This window comes from Pituophis catenifer, unplaced genomic scaffold, assembly GCF_029215685.1.
Source record: "Pituophis catenifer annectens isolate HBS135680 unplaced genomic scaffold, rPitCat1.0.hap2 SCAF_1, whole genome shotgun sequence".
NCBI classification, from domain to species: Eukaryota; Metazoa; Chordata; class Lepidosauria; order Squamata; family Colubridae; genus Pituophis; species Pituophis catenifer.
The window spans coordinates 340388585-340413413 of record NW_027256881.1 but is presented as its reverse complement, the minus strand read 5'-3'; the positions used below and the strand labels follow the sequence as shown (position 1 = coordinate 340413413).

Sequence of the window (24829 nt, the reverse complement as noted above, 5' to 3'; positions counted from 1 at the left end):
CCCGCCGCCCCACCCCATCCAGGAAGTGGCAGATTCACTCCACTCGAGAAAATGTAAACTTTTCCACACATCACACCAATGCAAAAAGGTGGAGAAACATCCATCTGTCCGTCCGTGGGCTGAGATAGGGGATTCCTGCCCCACCTGGAAGGCGAAGCCGGCCCCTCCCTCGAGCAAAGATGGCTTTGCCGGCGGTGGTGGTGGGGGGGGAGGAGGACAGGTTATTGCTTGTAAAAAACCAGAGAGAGAGAAAGAGAGAGAGAGAAAGGTGTGCACGGGGGGTAAAAAGGTGGAAGGAGCTGAAATTATCTGCTACAACCAGCTCGTAGAGTGTGAGGTATGTCAGGCCTCCGGTAGATTTGGGGGCTGTTTTCTCTTATTATTATTATTATTATTATTTATTATTATTATTATTATTCTCGAGAACGAGCCCCTGAAAACTTAAAAACTTCCTGGCTGTGCAAGAGATAACGCCGACTTTGGCAAACCTGCTTCGAAATGGGGGAGAGATTCGGTTGAGCTCTCCCTTGTCCCCACCCCTGGATCTAACCAGAAGGAAGAGAAGGCCCTTCGGCTCTCCAGCGGACACCCTGCTCTCTTTGGACCCCCCCCCCCAAAAAAGGGAAGGTCTCCCTTCTTGGGATGTGCTCCCCCCCACCCACCTTCTGGGGCCCTGCTGGAAAGGCATGGATGGATCCAGCCAGAGTTTCCCCAGGTCCTCGGTGGGCTCCATCTTGTGGCCGGAGACACAGGGATCTCCGCTGGCCAAGTCTTCAGCCCTGGACCTTCTCAACCCCCCAAGGGGACCTCCAGGTGGGGCTTCCTGATACACAGCGGAAGGCTGACAGAGCAGGAGGGCGTTCCTTGATCTTGCTCCGCGCCCTCGAGCCCCTGGAGCACCCTGCATCCCGGCTGGCTGGCAGGCCCTGCGTGGCACCCCCCAGCCCCGGGGCGAGACAGAGAAAGGGTCATCCCAGTGCTTCCCTTTGCCACTATTCGGGGCTATGCTCAGGGGAAGCCCGGGCGGCCACCATCACCACACACTCTAGACTCTCTCGTGGTTTTTTCAAGGGTGTGAAAAACATGTCCTCCAGCCCCCCTGCGATCTTGTCCAGGAGTTCTGTGCCCAGCCCCGGACACTGACCACTTTCGAGACAGTCCCTGGTGTACGGGTCAGGTCCCGTTTTGGCTTCCTCCGGGGGTTCTTCCTCAATCACCTGGATCTTCTCCCCCGTTTCTGCGGCGGGTGAGGCCACCTCCTCGTCCCCAGAGCTGACAATACGTGGCAGGGTGCTGTGGTAGCGGCCTTCCAGGGGGTAGTTGACGCTGTCGCCCCGACGCAGGGGTGTCCGGTGCCTCTCCAAAGCTGTGGGATAGCGGACGCCTGGGTCGCTGTACTGCTTGGTACGCTGCCATTGCTTCCTCAAATGGGTCCGGGAGCGGTGTTTGGCCCGCAGGGGGGATTCATCGAATTGGGGGTCGTGGCGGACAAAGGCGTTGAAGAGCGCGTCTGTTTTTTCATCGATGCTGTAGTCCCGGCGAGGGAAGGATTCTCGTGCAGGGAACATCTGCCCATACGGTGCCCAGAGCAATGGACTAGAAGGGAGGAGACCTCCAACGGCGCCAGCTGCTTCCTCCTCTTCCTCCTCCTCTTCCTCCTCTGCTTCTGGCTCCTGTCCCTCAAAGCTCTCAAAGATGGTGGCCTTGCGTCCAGCGCTGGTGAAGCAGAAACGTTTCTCCGAGGCCGTCTGGTCTTCTCCTACTCGGCCACTGGGGGCTTCAATGGAGGCATAGCCGCTATCCATCTGCAAGAGTTTACGGGTCCCGGCTTCCATCTCAACGCTGTCTTGCTTGGGTTTCGACAAGGACCTGTCCTCTCCAGCTTCAGCCTCATCGGCCAAGGAGGAGGAGAAACTGGGTAGCCCACCACTCGAGGAAACGCTGTCCCCACCATCACTAGGTGCCGAGTCCTGGTCGTTGCCCTTCTCTGATGAAACACATTTTTCTAGCGATGCCCGTAAGCTCCAGATGTCATGATAAAGGGGGGTGGGCTGCTGTTCCAATGGCTCGGGTGGGGTGGGGCTGGGTGGTTCGGAAGACTCTAACCTACAGCAGAAAAAAAAATACACTTTGCCTTTAACAATGATACAGTATTTCTTTCTTTGCACACCAGTGTGCAATAATAATGACCAGTGTGTCATACCTGCGCCAACTTGGACCAAGAAAAACCCTTGACTCCATGCTGAAAGGTACATTTTACTAAAAGCCAAGTGGAATACAATATAGCAAAGCCAGAACTGATGTTCGCGCGCCAGAGTTTCCCGGTTAACTTTCTCCCATCCAGTTCCTCCCCTCCATTCGTCCCTTTTTTGTCCAATTGTATTTGAATAACTTGTTTTGGGAACAGTCTCTTCAATGGTGGACTGGTTGGTGAGCCATTGGATTCCATTTCCAGGGCTTTGACCTTGAGAGGGTGTCTCTGGGAGGTAAAATATTTGCCTTTCCACCCACCCCATCCGGCTCCCTCTCCCCCATGGTTCATGGCAGACTGACAGATAGAAAATGCGAAGCTCAAGCGTATGATGGCATTTCTGACATAGTGTTTCTCAACCTCAGCAACTTTGTGGACTTCAACTCCCAGAATTCCCCAGCCAGCAATAGGGATGCTGGCTGGGGAATTCTGGGGGTTGAAGTCCGCGCATCTTAAAGTTGTTGAGGTTGAGATACATTGAAGGAGAGAGTGCAAAATGATTCTTGGCGCATCCTTTAAGTCAGTGACCACACATTGCTGAGACTTCTAAGAATTCCTTGAAAATTATGCTGAGCCCGGAACATTTTTCCATGAAACAATCCATGAAACGACCAACCAAATCTAGTGGATTTCTGCTCCTAGGAATCTATGCCGAGTTCCGTTCTCAGATGTTTGCACATCTTTTTCAAGGCGGGACCTCCAGGACCAGCGACATCCACCGAGGCCAAAAAAGGCAAGATGATGGTTGACTTGGCTTGCCGGAAGCCGGCTGGGAAGGTCACAAATGGCGATCACATGATGCTGCAACCATTGTACATTTATGCCGGTTGTCAAATGCCTGAATTTTGATCTCAGGACTGTGGGGATGGGACATTGGTGTACGTGCAAGGACAGGTTTCAGTAACTTTGAACGGTCGCTGAAAGAATGGTCATAAGTTGAGGACAAGTTGGACCTCCTGAAAGTGAGGCGGTTGATGTAGCTGAAAAGATGCAATGGAAGAGACCAAGCTGGTGAGCTGCTCAAAGTGGCCCAGTGGTTAGAGTGCAGTACTGCAGGCTAACTTCTGCTGACTGCCGGCTGCCTGCAATTTGGCAGTTCGAATCTCACCAGGTTCAAGGTTGGCTCAGCCTTCCATCCTTCCGAGGTGGGTAAAATGAGGACCCAGGTTGTTGGGGGCAATGGGCTGACTCTGCTTAGACGGGGATGTAAAGCACTGTGAAGCCGTATATAAGTCTAACTGCTATTGCTATCATCTACCTATCTATCTGTATCTTTGGTCTATCTACAATCTCTTTTTCTCTCTTTCTCTCTCTCAAGAGCCCTGGTAGTGCAGTGATTAGAATGCACTATTGCAAGCTAACTCTGCTCACTGCCTGGAGTTCGATCCTGACCGGCTCAAGGTTGGCTCAGCCTTCCATCCTTCCGAGGTGGGTAAAATGAGGACCCAGGTTGTTGGGGGGCCATAGGTTGACTCTGTAAACTGCTTAGAGAGGGCTGTAAAAGCACTGTGAAGTGGTGTATAAGTCTAAGTCATGAGTGTCAAACTTGATTTCATTGAGGGCTGCACCAGGGTTGTGTTTGGCCCTGGCTGGGGGCGGGGGGGGGAGGGTAGGTGTGGCCAGCTTGATGTCACTCATGTTGGGGGCACCAGTGGTGGGTTCCTCCCGGTTTGGCCGAGCTGGTAGTGGTGACGATATGACGTCACCGAACCGGTTCTGTTTGTTCGGGAGCTGGGCCCTCCCGCCCCTCCCCTGCGTTATTCTTACTTTTTATTTGGTCTCACCCGCAATCTATTCGCTGCCTCCTGAGACCCAGCTGATCGGCTTGAAGGAAAAAAACTGTTTAAACTCTTGCCGTGGGGCTTCAAAAGGCCGCCCTACAGCTGATCAGTGTTAAAAGGCAGTGTGGTGGTAGACCAGTGCGCTCGAAAAACAAATGGGTAGATCGATGCCTCCAAAAACAAATGAGTAGACTGGTGCCTCCAAAAACAAATGGGTAGACCGGTACAGCTCTGCAAGCAGTTAAAAGCCTGGTAGACCAGTACCTCTGCTAAATCCTAAAGAATTGTCACATGACCATCAAACCATGCCCACAAAATAAGCCACGCCCACAGAACCAGTAGTAAAAAATTTTAGAGCCCACCCCTGGGGGGCACCTGTGGGGGCCCGAGTGCTCTGCCAGTGGAAACAGGCTCCCGAGCTCCGTTTTCGGCTGCGACGGCTTGATGCAAAGAAGCTGGCAAACGGGAGTGGGGAGGCCACTCGCGGCCTTTGCAAGCTCCGTTTTCAGCTGCGACAGCTTCCCGCAACCCTCTGCTAGCGAAAATGGGAGCTCGGGAGGTCCGCCCACAGCCCGCGGAGGCTCCGTTTTCGCTGGCAGAGGCACTGCGGACCGGTCCTTTGCCGTTTCTAAGGCGGCCTGTGGGCCAGATCTAAGCACCCGTCGGGCCAGAGTTTGAGACTTGAGTTTGACACTAAGTGCTGTTGCTATTGCTTCAGTGCAACATTGGACGATGAGAAAACTGGACGATAAGCGGATGGCCTGATCCAGTCTGTTTTCCCTTTCTTTGTTCATCTGGAAGTCCAGCTGTCATCCGGAGACAAACCGATTCGGCCTCCCTTTTAAGCGAAGAAGCGGGGGTGGGAAGCAAATAATTGCCTCCAAATCTATTTTTAAATGACGTGGTGATGGCGGTGGTTTTTTAAGAGTACATTAGCAAGGAAGAGGTAAAGCATCTGGTCACTACACGTTCATCCATTATTCAGGTTTTTATCCAAGAAACAAAACAATCTTAGCTTTCCAATCATAGCTCCCCGGGTCTAGCAGCTCAGCTGAGGGGAAAGAAACTCTGAGGTACGTAGCCGATTCGATCCAAGCATTTTCGGTTATTAAAAAAAAAATTAAAAAAATTCAAAATTAGGCAACGGTGACGGGAAATAAAAGTCATTTGGCGAAGGTTTGAGAGAACTTGCTGCGGAAGAGAGAGACTGGTTTAAAATAGCTTCCCATTTACGTCCATCTATTATTTAGGACAATGAAGGGGCTGAAATATTGTTTGATCTTTAAAAGACGGACCTCAGCAAACTCAACGTGCAGAGCGAAGGAAAAATTCCTGCCATCAGCACTTAAAAACTCACCGGCCGGAGCTGGTAGGCAGCCATTTTGTGAGGGCCCTCAAAACATGTTAAGGCACCCCAACAGTCCAAGGCAGATAACCAAGGACTCTGACCCGTCCTTCAGCTTTTATTGATTCATTGGAAAATTCCCAATGTTGAATTCCACAAGAGTATTATCCCCTTCACCAAAAGGAGGTACAGACTGTCCTCAATTTATGGATACTCATGTAGCGAGCGACCGTTCCAAGTTACGATGGCACTGAAAAAAGTGACTTACAACCAGTCCTTGCTTTTACGATCATCGTAGTATTCCCCACAGCCATATGATCAGGTGCTTGGCATCTTTCTTTCTTTCTTTCTTTCTTTCTTTCTTTCTTTCTTTCTTTCTTTCTTTCTTTCTTTCTTTCTTTCTTTCTTTCTTTCTTTCTTTCTTTCTTTCTTTCTTTCTTCCTTCCTTCCTTCCTTCCTTCCTTCCTTCCTTCCTTCCTTCTTTCTTTCTTTCTTTCTTTCTTTCTTTTTTTCTTCCTTCCTTCCTTCCTTCCTTCCTTCCTTCCTTCCTTCCTTCCTTCCTTCCTTCCTTCCTTCCTTCCTTCCTTTCTGCAGCTTACCACATGGTAAACATGGTAAACATGTGATGACCATTTGCATCCTTCCCAGCCAGCTTCCGACGAGCAAACTCAGTAAAGCCAGATTCGCTTAGTGATCAGGTGATTCATTTAACAACTGCAGTGATTCACTTAACCGTGCAAAAATGGCTGTAAAACTCACTTAACAACAACAACAGTCGCTCTATCTATTTTACTTATTACAGGTAGTCCTCGACTTGCAACCGTTCATTTTAGTGACCGTTCAAAGTTACACTACTGAAAAAAGTGACTTATGACCGTTTTTTCACACTTACAACCGTTTTAGCATTCCCCATGATCATGATGATTTACATGTGAATGCTTGACAACTGAACTCACATTTATGACGGTTGCAGTGTCCCAGGGGGTCATGGGCTCCCCTTCTGTGACCTTCTGACAAGCAAAGTCAATGGGAAAGCCAGATTCACTTAACAACATGGTTACTAACTAATCAACTGCAGTGATTCGCTTAACAAGCGTGGCAAGAAAAGTCGTAAAATGGGACAAAACTCACTTAACAAATTTCTCACTTAACAACATAAATTTTGGGCTCAATTGTGGTCGTAAGTCGAGGGCTACCTTTATTTTATACACATCACTTAGCAACAGAAATTCTGGTCCCAAGTCAAGGACTTCCTACAACTTCCGTTCTCATTTTGTTTTTCCATTCCAGAGCTGCCGAAGGCTTCTCCATCCGGCTCTTATTCTCTGGGCCCTCCATACACTCCACTCCACGCCAGCCCCCTTCCCACTTATCTACTGAAAAATACCTGCCGAGAGATAATGTTGGACTGGCCGGAGCAGGCAAGAACGGTCCAGCCACGGGCCGGAAAACCACATCGTCCGTCCGGGCAATATACTGGATAATGTCCGTCTGATGAGGATCGCGATCTTGGTCCATGCTTTCACTGGCAGCTCGTTGTCGCTGGAACTGGTGACGCTTGGGGGACCCTGAACAGAGGGAAGGAAGAGACGGGCGCTGAAGCGTAGGCAGGAGTCATGTTTTTCTGAAACTTGTTTCGGTATTTTTGGAAAAAAGAGGTGGGGAAAAAAACCTGTCCCCTTCTTACGAGAACCCCTGGAGTTGGAGTTTTTATTGATAAAGGAGAATATTTGTAGCTTGGGATTGAAATGAGGGGTGCTTGGCGTTCTCTGACCATGGTGATATTTATGTAGATGTTTCATGACCCAACTGGGTAACATTATCAGTGCTAGTAAGAGCAAACACTACTCCATTTTAGTGCTGATGGATCAGCACCATTTTACCTAGTTGGGTCAGGAAACATCTGCAAGAAAATAACCAAGCTCAGAGAGCACCAAGGACCCCACAATCCTCCTCTTCCTTCTCCTCCACTCTTCAAACCCCTCTCCCTTCTAGCACTGATGATGTTACCTAGTTCGGTCAGGAAACGTCTGCCAGAAAACAACCAAGCTCAGAGAGCACCAAGGTCCCCACAGAGTTTTGATTCCTTCCGTTCAAGCACTGAAATATCTGACTCCGTTTGTCCCTGCAGTACGGGTACCAGGTGCAAGGTGCTCCTGTTCCATGTTTCAATTCAGGGACCAGCAATCTTTTGGACAGCATTATAGATAGTCCTCGACTTACAGCCGTTCGTTTAGTGACTGTTGAAAGTTACAACGGTAATGAAAAAAGTGACTTTTGACCATTTTTCATACTTATGACCAAAGATGGGATTCATATAATTTACCTACCGGTTCGCCGAGCACTGAAAATGTGAGCATGTACATGTGCCTGGCCTGTCACACATGCACTTTGCTTGCACGCGCCTTCCGCGCATGCGCCCAGCCTCAAAAATGTGCCTAAATAGGACAGCATAGAGTCTGGGCGGGCAACTTCCACTACCAGTTCACTCAAACTGGTCCGAACCGGCTGAATACAACCTCTGCTTATGACCGTTGCAGCAACCCATGGTCACATGATCAAAATTTGGACTACTAGGCAACTGGCATGTATTTATGACGGTTGCAGAGTCCCGGGGTCATGTGATCCCCTGTTGTGACCTTCTGACAAGCAAAATCAAGGCGGAAGTCAGATCCACTTAACAACCACATTTCTAACTTCACAACTGCAGGGATTCTCTTGACAACAGTGGAAGGAAAAGTCGTAAAATGTGGCAAACCTCACTTAACAACAAATTTCGGGTTCAACGGTAGTTGTAACTTGGGGTAAAGGTAAAAGTTCTCCTTGCGTATATGTGCTAGTTGTTCCTGACTCTAGGGGGCAGTGCTCATCTCTGTTTCAAAACCGAAGAGCCAGCGCTGTCCGAAGACATCTCCGTGGTCATGTGGCCGGCATGACTAAACGCCAAAGGCGCACGGAACGCTGTTACCTTCCACCGAAGGTGGTCCCTATTTTTCTACTTGCATTTTTTACGTGCTTTCGAACTGCTAGGTTGGCAGAAGCCGGGAAAAGTAACGGGAGCTCACCCCGTTACGCGGCACTAGGGATTCGAACTGCTGAGCTGCCAACCTTTGGATCGACAAGCTCAGCGTCTTAGCCACTGAGCCACCGCACCCCTGTTTGAGATACACTGCATTCAATATTAGGACTCTGACTTGCAGACTTAGGGAGAGACACCCACCTCTCGTGTCCAGGCTGGATGCCCGCTGGCTGGTTTCCAGTTTCCACTTCTTGATTCTGAAATAGGGACTCGCTCCTTCCAGGCTAGCGTGACGGCGCAGGCGGGTCAGGAAATGAAGGACGGTGCCCTGGGGAGGTGCTGAGGTGGGCTCCTGTGGAGGAGCCATGGCGGTTCCTTTGGCGGCCTTGACTGCACTGCCAGTCTGTGCGGATGGAGAAGAGGAAAGGGTTAGTCATGCCCAGCGCCGTATCCCATTCCAATGCAGGCAATCCTCAACTTACGATCACGATCGGGACCAAAATTTCCATTACTAAGGCAGTCATTAAAGAGAGTTGCACACAATTTTACTACCTTTTTGTCAGTGTAACTTTGAGGAAATTCAAGCTTCGGAGTTTTCTTTCGTTGGGGGGAGTGTGTTACTTGGAACCCTGACACTTTTCTCGCCACGGTTGTTAAGGAAATCACCACCGTCGTTAAGCGAATGCGGCTTCACCCACTGACTTTGTTTGTCGGAAGCCATCTGGGAAGGTTACCAATGGCGATCACATGACCCCGGGTTTACCATCGTAAAAACATGCCAGTTGACCAGTGCATTTGACAACCTTTCTTGTCACGGTTAAGTGAGTCACGACAGTCGTTAAGTGAGTAACACGGTTGTTAAGTGAATCTGGCTTCCCCATTGACTTTGCTGGTCAGGAGGTCGCCAAGTGACCTCCAGGACACTGCAACCGTCCTAAATACATGCCAGTTGCTAAGCAAAGTCTGAATTTTGATCATGTGATCGTGGAGATGCTAAAACAGTCATAAGTGTGCAAAACGTCACTTTTTTTCCGGTGCCGTTGTAACTTCGTAAGTCACTAAATGAATCATTGTAAGTCAAGGACCTGACTTATGCCAACAAATGAAGCCCAAAATTTTACGTTGCTAAGTGAGAAATTAGTTAAGTGGGTTTTTCCCCATGTTATGACCTTTCTTGCCACAGCTGTTAAGGGAATCCCTGCGGTCGTTAAATTAGTAACGTGGTTATTAAATGAATCTGGTTTCCCCATTGACTGTGCTTGTCAGAAGGTCGCAAACGGGGATCATGTGACCCCGGGGCAAGGCAATCGTCATAAATACGAACCAATTGCCAAGCCCCTGAATTCTGATCACATCACCACGGGGATCTCGTAACTGTGAAAAACGGTCATAAGTCACTTTTTCCAGTGCCGTTGTTAACTGTGAGTGGTCATTAAATGAACTGATGTAAGTCGAGGACTACCTGGATATGCAATTCATACGGCCCGCCTTTTGCACTGTATTAGGTTCACCTACCGCAACTCCCTCGCCCGAGTCAGAGGAAACGGAGGAAGCAGCTTCAACGCTGGAGTTAAAAGTGTCCCCTGGTAGCGTTGAACTCGAACACAGACCCCCATGGCTGGTCAGCGCCGTCTTTGGCAGGGGGCTTCCACTCGGCTGTTGAGAAGGACAAAGAGGAGGATGAGGAGGAGGAAGATGGCCAAGCATAACCCAGTAACTATCAATCCAGCTTTTCAGCCATTTGCTGGGCAAAGTGTCTGCTAGCCTAACTCTCCATTGGAAACACGATAAAACTTATCTTAAGTATTTTCTTACGTAAAGCTCCTATTGGATGCAATTATATAGACAGGAAGTCCTCGACTTACAGCAGTTCATTTAGTAACCGTTGGAAGTTACGACGGCACTGAAAAATGTGACTTTCACATTTACAATCATTGCAGATCAAAATTCGGATGCTTGGTAACTGACCCGTATTTATAATGGTTGCAGTGTGTTGGGGGTCCTGCGATCCCCTTCTGAGACCTTCCGAGAAGCAAAGTCAATGGGGAAGCCAGATTCACTTAACAACCATGTTGCTAACTTAACTTTTGCAGTGATTCACTTAACAACTGTGGCAAGAAAGGTCATAAAATGGGGCAAAATGTCTCTCTTAGCAACAAAGATTTTGGGCTCCGTTGAGGACTACATATACATATGTATGTATGTTTGTTTGTATGTATGCATGCATGTATATATGTATATGGGTATATATATGTATATGGATGTCTCTCTATGTATGTGTATATATATATATGTATGTATATGTATGCGTGTATATATATATGTATATGTGTGTGTGTATGTGTATGTGTATATATATGACAGGTTTCATTTCAGTTATGCAGAAGTTTCAGTTTCCTACTGAATTACAACATGCACATCTTCTATTTATAACAATTTATTACAGAGTGACTTTGGGTAGTGAGGTGGGCAGGTTATAAATTTAATAAATAATAATTTATAAAGCTTACGTATTTTAGCCTACTTCCCCTGATATGTATTTGTGTGTATGTATAATTCTCAATCTCTCTCTGTCTCTCTCTCTCTCTGTCTCTCTCTCTCTCATTATCTGCATCATCTCTCTATCTGCTGAACCTACCATTATCTCTTTGTCTCTCTACCTATCTAGCATCTATCTGTCTAGCTACGTGCATTCCTACCAATCAGTTTAATTTATTAATATAGCATACAGCTCTCTTGGCTACTTGTGTGAACATCTCACGTTGTGTGAATACTACAATTGCTATGTATTAATCTGCGTTAAGTAATTTTAAGGTGTTCTTTGCAACCAGACAGTATTTTTAAAAGTAACCCATTACTCCTTTCTGTAAGATGCCTTGGAAAGCTTTTGCACTTGAAAGGCTGTCTGCAAAATGTTTTACATAAATTAAATAGAGCCTTGGTGGCGCAGCAGACTAAAGCACTGTTAAGTAACACCAGCTGCCTGCAATTACTGCAAGTTCAAATCTCACCAGGCTCAAGGTTGACTCAGCCTTCCATCCTTTCGAGGTAGGTAAAATGAGGACCCGGTTTGTGGGGGTAATAAGCTGACTTTGTATAAAAAAGAACACCGCTGGGGGGGGGGGGGCGAAAGCCCTACTAAGCAGGTATATACAAAAGTATGAAGCTATTGCTTAACGCATTGTAAGCCGCCCTGAGTCTCCGGAGAAGGACGGCATATAAATCGAACCAATAAATAAATAAAATAAATAAATAAATTTAAACAAAAAGATTAGAATAGAAATCATGAAATAACTAACTAACCCACCTGCGATTTCCGCTACCGGTTTGGGCGAACCTGTCTGAACCAGCTGAATACCACCTACTGATCCCTCCCAGCCTGATTCAGTTCCACCCCCATACCCTGGAGGGATGAGGAGGGGCTCACGTGAAAAATGGCAAGGCTCGGCTTGGCAGGTGGGAGGCGGGGAGTCATCATGACGCTGTTCTCGTTGGCTTCGCACTCGTGGATGGTGATGATTTTAAGGGCAGCCGAGGGTGGCAGGGGCAGATGGCTGAGACGGGCGTTCTTCAAATGATGGAAATCACCCTCGGTCAGAGTGTACCTAACAGGAAAAGCAGAAAAAAACCCACAATGAAGCAGAAAGTCCGAAGACATCTTAACACATCCCATATTTTGCTTCTGGAGAAAAAAAAAAAAAAGAGTACAGGTAGTCCTTGACTTATGACCACGATTGAGCCCTAAACTTTCATTGGTAAGAAACACAGATGTGAAGTGAGTTTTGCCCCATTTGATGACTTTTATTGCCAGAGTTGTTAAACGAATCAAGTGGTCATTAAGCGAATCTGGCTTTCCCCATTGGAAGCTATCTGGGTGTGAACTCGCAAAGCATCCGTGGCCTGCTCTCGAGTTGCCATAGGCCAGGGGAGATGGGGAAACGGCACAGCAGCCAAAGACAGATGCATATTCCATGCTTATCTCTCTCAAGGCTGTATCTCAGGGTTACCTACAGCAGCCGGAGGGGAGTGACCTCTACAACCCGCTCCGTTGGCGAATGTGATTGATGACACACCCTGGGGGGAGGGGGGAAACAGGGTCATAATTGGAGCGTAAATTATGTAGGGTCAGAGCTGGCTTCACTTGGGAATGTGCAGACATGAAGCTCCTAATAAATAACTGGATTTCTTTTGAAGCCTGGCTCTCACATGACCTCAGGACAGGGCAACTGTCATAAACACACGCCAGTTGCCAAGAGACTGCATTTTGATCATGTGATCATCTGGGGATATTGCAATGGTCGTAAGTGTGAAAAATGGTTATAAGTCACATTTTCAATGTGTTGCAACTACAGTCCTAGTCTCTCTTTTGACATAGAAGCTCATTGGCTGATTTTGTGCCAATCCCTCCCTCTCATTCCAAGAGCCAATCAGATATAGTTGGGAAGGTGCTGGACCAGGAGCGGGGAGAGCCTAGTTCTAGTCCCTCCTTAGACAGAAGTTCATTGGCTGACTTTGGCCAATCTCTCCCTCTCAGTTCAAAAGCCAATCAGATATAGATCAGGGAGATCGGTTTCTAGTCCCCCCATCAGCCACAGAACCCACCCCGGTATAGGGTCTCCTGTTTCAGCAGGGGGTTGGACTAGAAGACCTCCAAGGCAGGGGTGAAATCTAAAATTTCTTGCTACCGGTTCTGTGGGCGTGGCTTAATTAATGGGTGGGGCTTAGTGGTAAGGTGACTGGGAGGGCGTGGCTTGTTGGTCAGGTGGACGTGGCCAGGTCAATGTCACTTCTTTGCCCTTTTTAACCTACAAAACACAACACAACACAACTGGCTCACCCACAATATAAAAGCAGCTGTGCTAGACCCAAAATGGCCCCTGCAACAAGCAGGAACCTCACACAGCCACAAAAAGCCCAAAAAACCAACTTTCACACTTCACACACACAAAATTCCACATACAGCTTTGTGAAATTTTGTGTGTTTGTGTAGTTAGAGTGAAACACTACAGAAACACACTAAATCTCAGAAAGCTGCAGAAATATTATTTTATTTTAATTTATTTTTATTTTTATATAAAAGCAGCTAAATTTAAAACTTCCTAAACTTTAAATGGCTAGGTCTAAAAAAAGAACAACTAAAAAAACCCCCCAATTAACTATTTTTTTAAAGCTCCCAAAGGGGAAAAAAACTTACCCAATAGAACAGGGGTCTCTAACCCTAACCCTAACCCTTGGCAACTTTAAGACTTGTAGACTTCAACTCCCAGAATTCCTCAGCCAGCTTTGCTTTGCTGGTTGAGGAATTCTGGGAGTTGAAGTCCACAACTCCCTGCCTGCTTGATTGCAGGCAGGGAGATTCAGTTGCTTGCTGATGCTATGGATTGCAGGGATTACAGCAAGGCGTTGCGACCAGCAGCTAAGGTAAGCAAGCTGAGGTGGGGAGGGGGAGGGATTTTTGCTACCGATTAGCAGGCAACTCAGCTGGGGTCGTCAGAGCTTGGATCGTCAGAGACATTTAAAAGAGAAAAAAAGCTCTGATGATCGCGCGGCTCAGCTGGGCATGGGGGATGGGGGCAGGGATTTTTGCTACCGGTTCTCCGAACTGCCCGCCGCCATCACTGCCTACTCACCCGAGCCGGTCCGAACCGGGAACATTTCACCCCTGCTTCAAGGTCCCTTCCAACTCTGTTATTCTGTTATTCAGATGCAACACCACAGCTCCCCCTTCCTTCCCCCAGATGTGGAACCTCCAACTCCCAGCACAGCCTCCTGGTTCCTGATCAAGCCTGGAGACTCACCTCCTTCCCTTCTCCTGCGTTTTCTTGCTCTGCTCAAACAGGGCAGCTTCATTGAAAGACACCCGCCGCCCCATGGCACTGCCAGAAGACAGAAACCGCTCACTCTCGGCATCTCGATAGCTGGAGCTGGACATGCATTCTGGGTCATCCACTTTAATGGTGATGTCTAAGAGGAAGGGGAGGGGAAGAGTGGAGGTGTGAATATGTGGCGGCAGCAGCCTGCTTCTATCCCTACAGAGAAACATGGGTAGTCCTCAATTTACAACCACAATGGAGCCCAAAATTTCCATTGCTCAGTGAGACACTTAAGTGAATTTTGCCCCCATTTTACGACCGTTCTTGCCGCAGTTGTTGAGGGAATCATTGCAATTGTTAAGTTAGTAACCCGGTTGTTAAGCGAATCTGGGTTCCCCATTGACTTTGCTTGTCAGAAGGTCGCAAAAGGGAATCACATGACCCTGGGACACTGCGACCGTCATAAATATGAATCATTTGTCAAGCTTCCGAATTCTGATCACATAACAACCCTGAGAATGCCAGAACAAGTTGTAAGTGTGAAATGCAGTCATAGGTCACTTTTTTTTCAGTGCCACTTTGAACTGTCATGAAATGAAGGGTTGTAAATTGAGGACTACCTGTAACTTCTCAAGTTACGCCAGGTTGCTAAGCAACCATTTGAAGTTAAAACGGACCAATCCGGGACTACTTATAAGAAGGATTCAAAATTTCAACGATTAGGGCCCTTCTTCTAGTCACATGACCATGACCAAATATTGGTCGCTTAGCAACCAGGCTGCATTTCCCGGGGTCATGTGACCACCTTTTACAATAGTTTTGCTGATAATCCGCCTTCACTTCCGGTTTTTAGCCAAAGCACCTCCATAGCGAACCATTTTACAACCACGTTATTGGCTTTATGACTGCTGCAAAAAAAAAAAAAAAAAAAAAAGGCCATAAAATCAGGCCCGTCACATGAATGACTGATTTTACGACTTTCACAACTTATGACTGTGAAGGGGTTGGCTCCATTACGGTTGTAATTCGAGGACTACCTATACGTGCCCAGAAAACTGGCAATTCCCAGTTGCCTCAGTTTAAAAATAAGGAACATATCTGATACAATCGGAGTCAGTGGTGGAATTCAGTTGGTTCGGGCCGGTTCGGGAGAACCGGTAGTTAAATTGCCCCGCCCCTTCCAGGACTCCTCACACGCCCCATTTTGGCTCCCAGATAAGTGCAGGGAGGCCTACTAGACCCAAAACAGGGCGCAGGGGGGAGCGGTGCGTCCCCCCCCACGGCCTGTTTTTTCTCAGGGGGGGTGCAGGAGGCCGAATGCTGCCTGTCACACACCCTGGCCACACCCACCATGGCCACACCCACGCAGCCAGTCATTAGGGTAGAGAACCAGTTGTTAAATTATTTGAATCCCATCACTGATTGGAGTTGATGTTCTGGTTTGCTCGCACTCTGGGACATAGAGAACATTTGATTCAAACTTCATCATTCCCCTTTGTGGGAGGTGTTGAAATAAAAAGGGCTTCCACCAACAGTGATTTAAATCAGATTCCTGATAGGAGCAGAGAGGGTTGGTCTTAATGTCCTCACCTTGTGCCGGCTGTGAATCATCCAGATAGGTGGTGTTGGTTTTTTCTGGGTCATCGCTGGCTCTGAAAATAGGAAAAAGATGATATACTGTATTTTTTGGACTGTAAGACGCAATGGAGTATAAGACGCACCAAGATTTCGAAGAGGAAATTAAAGGAAAAAAAAAGTTTTTGGACTCCACATGTCCGGTTTTGGTCCTCCCCAGGCCCCAGGAGCACTCTGCAGGCCTCCCAAACCCTCTGCGTACCCTGTTTTTGTGAAAAATGGGCTCGTTTCCTGCAAAAACGAGATGCACAGAGGGTTTGAGAGGCCTGCAGACTGCTTCTAGGGACTGGGGAGGCAAAAACACAACGCGTGCGGGGTTTGGGAGGTTTTTGGCCCGTTTTTGGCCTCCCAAATCCCCATCACATTGCATTTTTGCCCTCCCCAGCCCCCAGGACCAGTCTGGAGGCCTCCCAAACCCTCTGTGTCTTCCCTTTTTGTGAAAAATGGGCCAGTTTTTGCCAAAAATGGGATGAGAAGGGCGAGGTTTCGGAAGGACAAAAATGGCTGTATAAAACGCACCAACATTTCCATCCTCTTTTAGAGGGGAAAAAAAGTGCATCTTATACTCCAAAAAGTATGTAGATATTATAAACACAGGCACAAATCTGTCCTGGTTTGAGCATCTCAAGATAAGCATCCAAATATAGATAGTCCTCAATTTACGACCACAATTGAGCCCTACATTTCTTTTTGCTAAGTGAGACCTTTGTTAAACCAGTTTGCCCCGTTTTACAATCTTTCTTGCCACAGTTGTTAAATGAATCGCCGCACTTGTTAAGGTAGTAACACGGTTGTGAAGTGAATCTGGCTTCCCCGTTGACTTTGCTTGTCGGAAGGTCGCAAAAGGGAATCACATGACCCCGGGACACTGCAACTGTCATAACTATGAGTCAGTTTGCCAAGCAATCCAAATTTTGATCATGTGACCATGGGGATGCCGCAACGGTTGTTAAGCGTGAAATACGATCATAAATCACTTTTTCTACTGCCGTTGTAACTTTGAATCGTCACTGAACAAACTGTTGTAAATTGAGAAGTACCTGTAGTTGCTAACTAAACCCACCATGGGCGTTAAGTGAATCCATTGTTCACTATGGATTGTTTTTTGGGTTTTTTTGCCAGAAACTAGAATTGAACACTGGTTTCTGGCAAACATGTTGTAAATTGCAGTCATGTGATTATGGGATGCTGCAAACAATATATGAGGGTCAGTTGCCAAGCACTCAAAGTATGGTCATGTGACTGTGGCTGTCAGCAGTTCAAATCCAGGTTGTAAGCAGTTTTTTTAGGATCTGCTGTAACTTTGAACGGTCACTAAGTGAGCTGTCATAAGTCAAGGACTACCTATATTTAGCACCACCCTCTTTCATTTTTTTCCTTTAACCTAAGAGGGAGGGACTGGTCCAGAATCTCCCTCAAATTTCTATGGCTGAAGAGGGGCTAGAACCTGAGTCTCCGCCCCCCCCCCCCGTTGCCCAGCCCCTTCCCCACTAGACCTGATTGGTTCCTGAGCAGAGAGGGAGGGACTGATCTAAAATCAGCCAATGAACTGCTGTGGCTGAGTGGGGAGTAGAACACCAAGTCTCCTCCCTCCTAGTGCTGCCCCTTCCCCATTAGACCTGATTGGCTCCTGAGCAGAGAGGAAGGGACTGATCTAGAATCAACCAATGAACTGCTGTGGCTGAGTGAGGAATAGAACTCCAGTCTCCTCCCTCCTAGTGCTGCTCCTCCCCAAAAAGATCTGATTGGCTGTTGGGCTGAAAGGGAGGGACAGGCCTACATTCAGCCAATGAGCTTCCACGGGGTTTAGAACCCAAGTCTCCCCACTCTTAGTCCAGACCTTCTCCAATCAGAAACTTGGAAATAATGTTAATTTATCATGAGAGCCAGTTTGGTGTAAGTAGGATTCAAGTTGTTGGACTAGAAACCAGAGGATCTGAGTTCCAGTCCTCCCTTAGGCATAAAGGTTGGCTGGGTGACTTCAGGCCAATTTCTCTCTCTTAGCCCAACCCACTTCACAGGATTGTGATTGTGGGGAAAAACAGAATATCAGAGAACTCTGCTACACTTGAATGGCTCTTGGGCTGAGAGGGAGGGACTGGTCCAAAGTCAGCCAATGAGCTTTTGCAGCTGAGAGGAAGACCTAGATCAGTGATGGCTAACCTTTTTGCTATTGCGTGTCAAAAGCGGGCGTAGTGTGGGGGGGGGGGTTGCATGCGCGTGTGCCCACACCCATAATTCAATGCGCCCCGTCCCCCCACGCATGCACGTATGACCTCCCCCCACTTTTGGCATGTGATGGCCCGGTGGGCCCGGTAGGTCCATTTTTTGCCCTCCCCAGGCTCCAGAGCCTTTCTAGGAGCCTGGGGAAGGAGAAAACAGCCTTCCCCCCACCCCCCCAGAGGCCCTCTGGAGGCTTGGAAACATCCCATTTCCCGACTTCCAGTGGGCCCGGAAGGCCCGAAAATCAGCTGGCCAACACGCACATGCGTGCTGGACTATGGTAGGGCAACGCTTGCGTGCCATAGGTTCGCCATCACGGACCTAGATCCTGTGTCTCCCCTCTCCTAGTCCAGCCTCTTCCCTGTTATACATGATTGGCTCTCGGGCTGAAACGGAGAGACTGGTCAGCCAATGAGCATCCATGGCTGAGTGGGGAGTAGAACCTGGGTCTCTAAAGCATCTGATTGGCTCTTGGGCTGAGAGGGAGGGACAATATACAGATGCTGCCTGGAGGTGATGAAAATAAATGAATGAATGAATGGAAAGGAAGGAAGGGAAGGAAGGAAGGAAGGAAAGAAGGAAAGGAAGGAAAGAAGGAAGGAAGGAAAGGAAGGAAGGAAGGAAAGAAGGAAAGGAAGGAAGGAAGGAAGGAAAGAAGGAAAGGAAGGAAGGAAGGAAAGGAAGGAAAGAAGGAAAGGAGGGAAGGAAGGAAGGAAGGAAAGAAGGAAAGGAAGGAAGGAAGGAAAGGAAGGAAGGAAGGAAGGAAGGAAGGAAGGAAGGAAGGAAGGAAGGAAGGAAGGAAGGAAGGAAGGAAATTTTAATAGTTTTAGGGCAGGATATTTTTTCACCCTCTCCCTTCTGGCTCTGTTTGGTTGCAATTCCCAAAATCGTTAGTCAGCATGGCTGCAGATTCTTGCTGTGTTGCTCACAATACATCAGAATGGCCCCTACCTAGAGAAGGCCCCCTCCCAGTCAATCATTTAAAAAATGATCTATATCCTACCTACCCCAAACAGACCCTCCCCATGCCACCGGATCCCCCAGCCTTCCATTCCCATCCATACCTGGAGTGCCTTTGGTCTGTTTCGCAGCAGCGCCGGCAGACGATCAGGACGCCAAAGAGCAGCACCAACGTGCCCCCGATAAAGATCGAAAGAAGCACAAGAAGTAGCACATAACCGTCCTGGGGGCTCACTTCGCCAGGCACCGTCTGGAAGATATGGGAGGGGAGGGGACGATGATGATAAATGGGGACAAGAAAAAGAGAAGCAGAAAGAAATCCATTATTGTTGTTTATTAAACATCTCTTTGCAAAACTCATACTGTTTGTCCAAAAGCGGATTGTATTTCAAAGTGACTAGAAGGCTTGTAAAAGTTTTGTAAGGTTCTGCAACAGGGGGGGGTTCTAAATTTTTTTACTACCGGTTCTGTGGGCGTGGCTTATTTTGTGGGCGTGGCTTGATGGTCATGTGACAATTCTTTAGGATTTAGCAGAGGTACTGGTCTACCAGGCTTTTAACTGCTTGCAGAGTTCTACCAAGCTACCCATTTATTTTTTTCAGGCACTGATCTACTCATGTATTTTTGCAGGCACTGGTCTACTCATTTGTTTGCTTTTAACACTGATCAGCTGTAGGGCGGCCCTTTGAAGCCCCGCGGCAAGAGTTTAAACAGTTTTTTTCCCTCTAGTCATCATCTGGGACTCAGGAGGCAGCAATAGATTGGGGGTGGGACCAAATAAAAGGTAAGAATAATGTGGGGGGGTGGCCGGGGGGCAGAACCGGTTTGGTGACATCATATCGTCACCGCTACCGGCTCGGGAGAACCGGGCTGAACCAGGAGGAACCCACCACTGTTCTGCAACATACAGACATCCCCGACGTACGACCACAATTGAGCCCAACATTTCTGTTGCTAAGGTTAAGTGAATTTTGCTCCATTTTGCAGCCTTTCTTGCCACAATTGTTAAGTGAGTCACTGCGGTTCTTAAGTTAGTAACACGATTGTTAAGTGAATCGCTTGAAGGTTTGTGGACTTCAACTCCCAGAATTCCTCAGCCAGGATGTGAAGTCCACATATCTTAAAACATCCTGGCTGGGGAATTCTGGGAGTTGAAGTCCACACAGCTTCAAACTGTCAAGTTTGAGAAATACTGCTCTACAGGTAGTCCTTGACTTCCGACCACAACTGAGCGCAGAATTTACATTGCTAAGCGAGACTTTTTTAAAGTGAGTTTGGCGACTTCTCTTGCCTCGTTTGTTACGTGAATCACTGAAGTTATTAAATTAGTAACACGGTTGTTAAGTGAATCTGGCTTCCCCATTGACTTTGCTTGTCAGAAGGTTGCAAAAGGCGATCACGTGACCCCCCCAGGACACTGCAACCATCATAAATATGAATCAGTTGCCCAGTGGTGTTGTTCTAAAGTTAAGTGTATAAATAACACGTTCTGCAACATGATGCAGTCTTTGGGAGCTGGACTTCAGCTCCCATCATTCCTCAGCTTAAATGGAGGTCGCAGAGTCGCATGGAAATTTGGGGAAACTGCACATAGATGCCGGGGACTAAGGTTTTTGCCCTCCCCAGGCCCCAGGAGCACTCTGCAGGCCTCCCAAACCCTGTTTTTGTGAAACTAAGGACTAAAATGCTTTAAAGTTTGTGGGTGGGGCCAATTAGTAAAAAAATAAGTGGGGGAGCATCAGAAAGAAAAGGTAATCGCATCAATGAACGCTAGAAAGGTGGATTACAGCTAGTCCTCGACTTACGACAATTGTGCCCAAAATTTTCATGGCTAAGCAAGGCAGTTTTTAAGTGAGCCTTGTCCCATTTTACGACTTATTTGCCACAGTTGCTAAGCAAAAAACTGCCGTTGTCAAGTGGATCATGAGGCCGTTAAGCGAATCTGGCTTGCCTCATTGACTTCGCTTAAACCAGCTGGGAAGGTTATTACAAAGGGTGATCAGGTGACCCTGCAAATGTTAATTTATTTATTACCGTATGTCAGTTGCCAAGTGCCCAAATTTTGAACATGTGTCTATGAGGGATACTGCAACAGTCGCAAATGTGAAAACTAGTCACAAGTCACTTTTTTTCAGTTCCGCTATAACTTTGAATGGTCACTAAACGAATGGTTGTAAATCAAGGGCTATTTGTGTAACTCTTTTCCCCCAAACAGTTGGTTTTCAACACTCTAGGATAGCATTTTTTCAACTTTGGCAACTTTAAGATGTTTGGACTTCAACTCCCACAATTGGGAGTTGAAGTCCAAACATTGCTAAAATTGAAAAAAAACACTATTTTAGGTCATATGATGTTTAAAACAGAGTCGCCCTTTGTTCAGTCTCCATCCGAACAAGCATTGTTTCCAAGCATGAAACATTTTCCCTCTTTAATTTTGGGCTCTTCCGCCAAAATCCAAAGAGAAGGAGCCTTTTCTAATCCAGAAATGTTGGAAAGGGAAATATTTTGACCTCACCTTTCCCAGGTCCCAATGCCCAACTTGTGATTCTGCTAGCCAGGTTTCCAAAATCCCCAGCAGAAGCCAAGTCAAATACTCAGCTATCAAAGGCTAAGATAAAATATTCCCCCATGGGAGCATCATCTGTTTTTAGCTTGGCAATCAACTAGTCCTCAGCAGGTGCAGGAATATTGAACTACATAAGACACTAAACCTGGCCTCTCCAATTCACACTTGTGTCTCTTCTGAAACGACTTCCCAGAGTTTCACCTTTAGCAGAAATGCAAATGCCTGCAGCACAGTGGTGAAATCCATTTTTTTTACTACCGGTTCTGTGGGCGTGGCTTGGTGGGTGTGGCTTGGTGGGCGTGGCCAGGTAAGGATACTGCAAAATCTCCATTCCCACCCCCCTCCTGGGGGAAGGATATTGCAAAATCTCCATTCCCTCCCCACTCTGGGGCCAGCCAGAGGTGGCATTTGCCGATTCTCCGAACTAATCAAAATTTCCGCTACCGGTTCTCCAGAACCTGTCAGAACCGCTGAATTTCACCCCTGCTGCAGCATCTTAAATGCTCACACAACTTTCAGGTTTTACCAGATCAAGACCTAAGTCTGGCAAAAACGTAAGCAATACAGGTAATCCTCGTTTTACGACAGTTCATTTAGTGACCAAACTTTTACAACAGCACTGAAAAAAAACCAGGTGACTTATGACCATTTTTCACACTTCGTGATTCCCCAGGGTCACGGAATCAAAATTCCGATGTAACTGACTCGCATGTATGACGGTTGCTACTGGACTGGAATCATGCGAGTTCCCCCCTTTTGGGACCGTCTGACAAGCAAAGTCAATGGGGGAAACCAAGATTCACACTTCACAACCGTATTGAAGAACGGCAGTTGATTCACTTAAAACGTGGCGAGAACGTTCGTAAAAACGGGGGCGAACTCACTTAACAAATTTTGGCTCCAATTGCAGTCGTAAGTGGAGGACTACCTGTAATCACTCGTCGAAGTCCTTCCATGTATCGCAAGGGACAAAGAGGCACGGTTCTCTTCCTCCCCATTGGATAAACTGAGCGTGGCAGTTGCCAAGAGATAAGAGAGTTTTTCTGTGTTGGGAAAGGCTAGCCCACTCTGTGGGAGGGGAGACAGCTGACGGCTGAGTCCGTAGGCAGCTGCCTTGTTGGGCTCTCTGGCCTGGCCACTTGTCAGCTGCCATGTTGGCTCAGCAATTCAGAATCTCAAGACATTCTGGCGCTTCTTTTATTCTGCCCAGAGCAGGGTCTGTCTCCAGACCCCTCTAACCACGATCCTTTTGGAAAAAAGGGAGATTTGTCAGAAGTGGGGCCAGGATTTTCAGTGTGCAAAGCAAGTGTCCGACTATTTAGCTTTCCCCCACTGAGCGTCTCATCTCCAGCAAACTTCTGCTGTGCAATTTGGGCCTTTGTGTATGTGGGTGGGAAAGGGGGGGGTATGTGCAGAGGCGGCATTCAGCCGGTTTGGACTGGTTCGCCCGAACCGGTAGCGTCCCCTGCCTCGGCTCTATGCCGTCTTATTTCGACATGTTTTTGAGGCCAGGCGCACGGGCAGAAGGCGTGCGCGCAAGCAAAGCGCATGCACGGAAGATTGTGCGCATGTGAGGAAGTGGCACGCTCACATTTGCAAACCGGTAGGGGAAAGTCAGTGAATACCAATCCTGGGTAACAGCTGAACAAGTTTCTTCAGCCTTGCCCTCGGACAGCTGACCCTAAGCCCTGTATCCCCCTTCCTTGCCCCCAAGTCTGCTGAACCTAGAAGCATGACTTAAGACAGCTATTGGGGTCCTTGGTGGTCTCCCACACAGCTGGCTCTTTTCTTGTAGACATTTTGTGACCCAACTAGGTAACGTCATCAGTGCTAGAAGGGAGTGGAGGAGGACTGTGGGGTCCCTGGTGCTCTCTGAGCTTCGTTGTTTTCTTGCAGATATTTCATGACCCAACTATGTAACATTATCAGTAGTAGGAGGATATAGCTCCATGGACCCCACAGTTCAGCCCTGAGCTACAAATATTCTCAAGATATTGGTACTTAAGCCAACTCTGGGACCACAGAGCTGTCAACCCCACCTTGGTGTCTTTTATATTTAGGCAGTGAAATCTCCAATCTGCCCTGCCCAATCACAGCTATCATAACCCCCCCCAGTGCTCCCCTGAACCCCCAAATGTTATACAAGGCCAGGCCGCCTCGCGCCTTCCAGAAGTTTTCAACTCCCATCAACCTCCTCCAGGATGGCCAAGAACAAAAGTCAAATTGGAGAAGAGCGGCAGCGAGGGGGAAAAAAAAAAACCGCTCGGTGCATGCTCAGAGGAGCTGTGATATTGTTTTAATGAAAGCATTTCCCCACAATATCTGTCACAATGGGGAGGGTGAGGAGACTAAACACGTGTCTGGTGGAAGACCTCCAACATACATGAGCATGCATGCAGACAAACACGTTTTGCCAAACTTGCTAATAATGGGCCTCTCATCTCCTGAGTCGGCCTCCAAACAGAAGCAATAGGGGAGGGGGGGGCAACATTGGAAGAGCAGGAGAGAGCATGCACCCCCTCCCAAAAAGGACCCCATTCCCCACCCAGGCCTGGCCTCTGCACACTCACCGTCACACCTTCAGTTGTCGTATTTGCCCATGAAGTAAACGCATCGCTCATTGTTTGTGGCCAGAGTAGCTGGGCATATAAATCAAAACTAGTAGTTGGGTTTTTTTAAAAAAACAGACTCAGGAAAATGAAGAAGAGTGAAAAGCAGATGTATATACATCAATCCAAGCGGGCTGAAGAGAAGAAGGAGGAACAACAACGACGGGACTGCAGTCTTTTTCTTCTCTTTTCTTTTTTTTTTTTCGCTCCCTCTCTCCCGCAGCTCTTATCCCTGCTTCTCGTTTCGTTCTTTCTTGCAGCTCACATGTTTGGGAGGGAAGAGAGTCACCATGGGTTGCTCAGGCTTCACAGCATCTTCACGTCCCTCGTCTTCCGGTGATGCCCGAGGAGATGGACCAAGCGTCTCGTCTCTCCTCTCTCAGTTCCTTTTTTCTCCGTGGCTGGATTTCTTTCCTGGCAGCACCAGATTCGGCTGGGAAAGGAGAGAGAAAGGGCTGTCGGTGGTGATGGGAGAAGGAAGGAGAAGGTTTCGTTCTGGTTGGTTGGTTTTAAGAGGAAGATGGAGAACGGGGAGATAAGAAGAAGGAGGAGGCGAGAAGGGAAAGATCGGGGACCAAAACAGGTAGAGGTGAGGGGAGCATCTGTTTTCTCTGAGGTTTGGGGTTG

General features: G+C 47.8%; 1 protein-coding gene across 1 annotated transcript; it reads right to left on the bottom strand.

The window, feature by feature from the left end:
- Positions 1-992: 992 nt before the first annotated feature.
- On the bottom strand, positions 993-24214 carry CBARP (CACN subunit beta associated regulatory protein). Its single transcript, XM_070931861.1, has 9 exons — positions 24164-24214; positions 19132-19277; positions 15800-15861; positions 14195-14360; positions 11824-12001; positions 9912-10052; positions 8598-8799; positions 6765-6945; positions 993-2106 (listed from the first exon to the last, which is right to left on the bottom strand). The coding sequence occupies exons 1-9, from the start codon at positions 24212-24214 to the stop codon at positions 993-995; spliced, it is 2241 nt and encodes a 746-aa protein (XP_070787962.1).
- Positions 24215-24829: the final 615 nt, after the last annotated feature.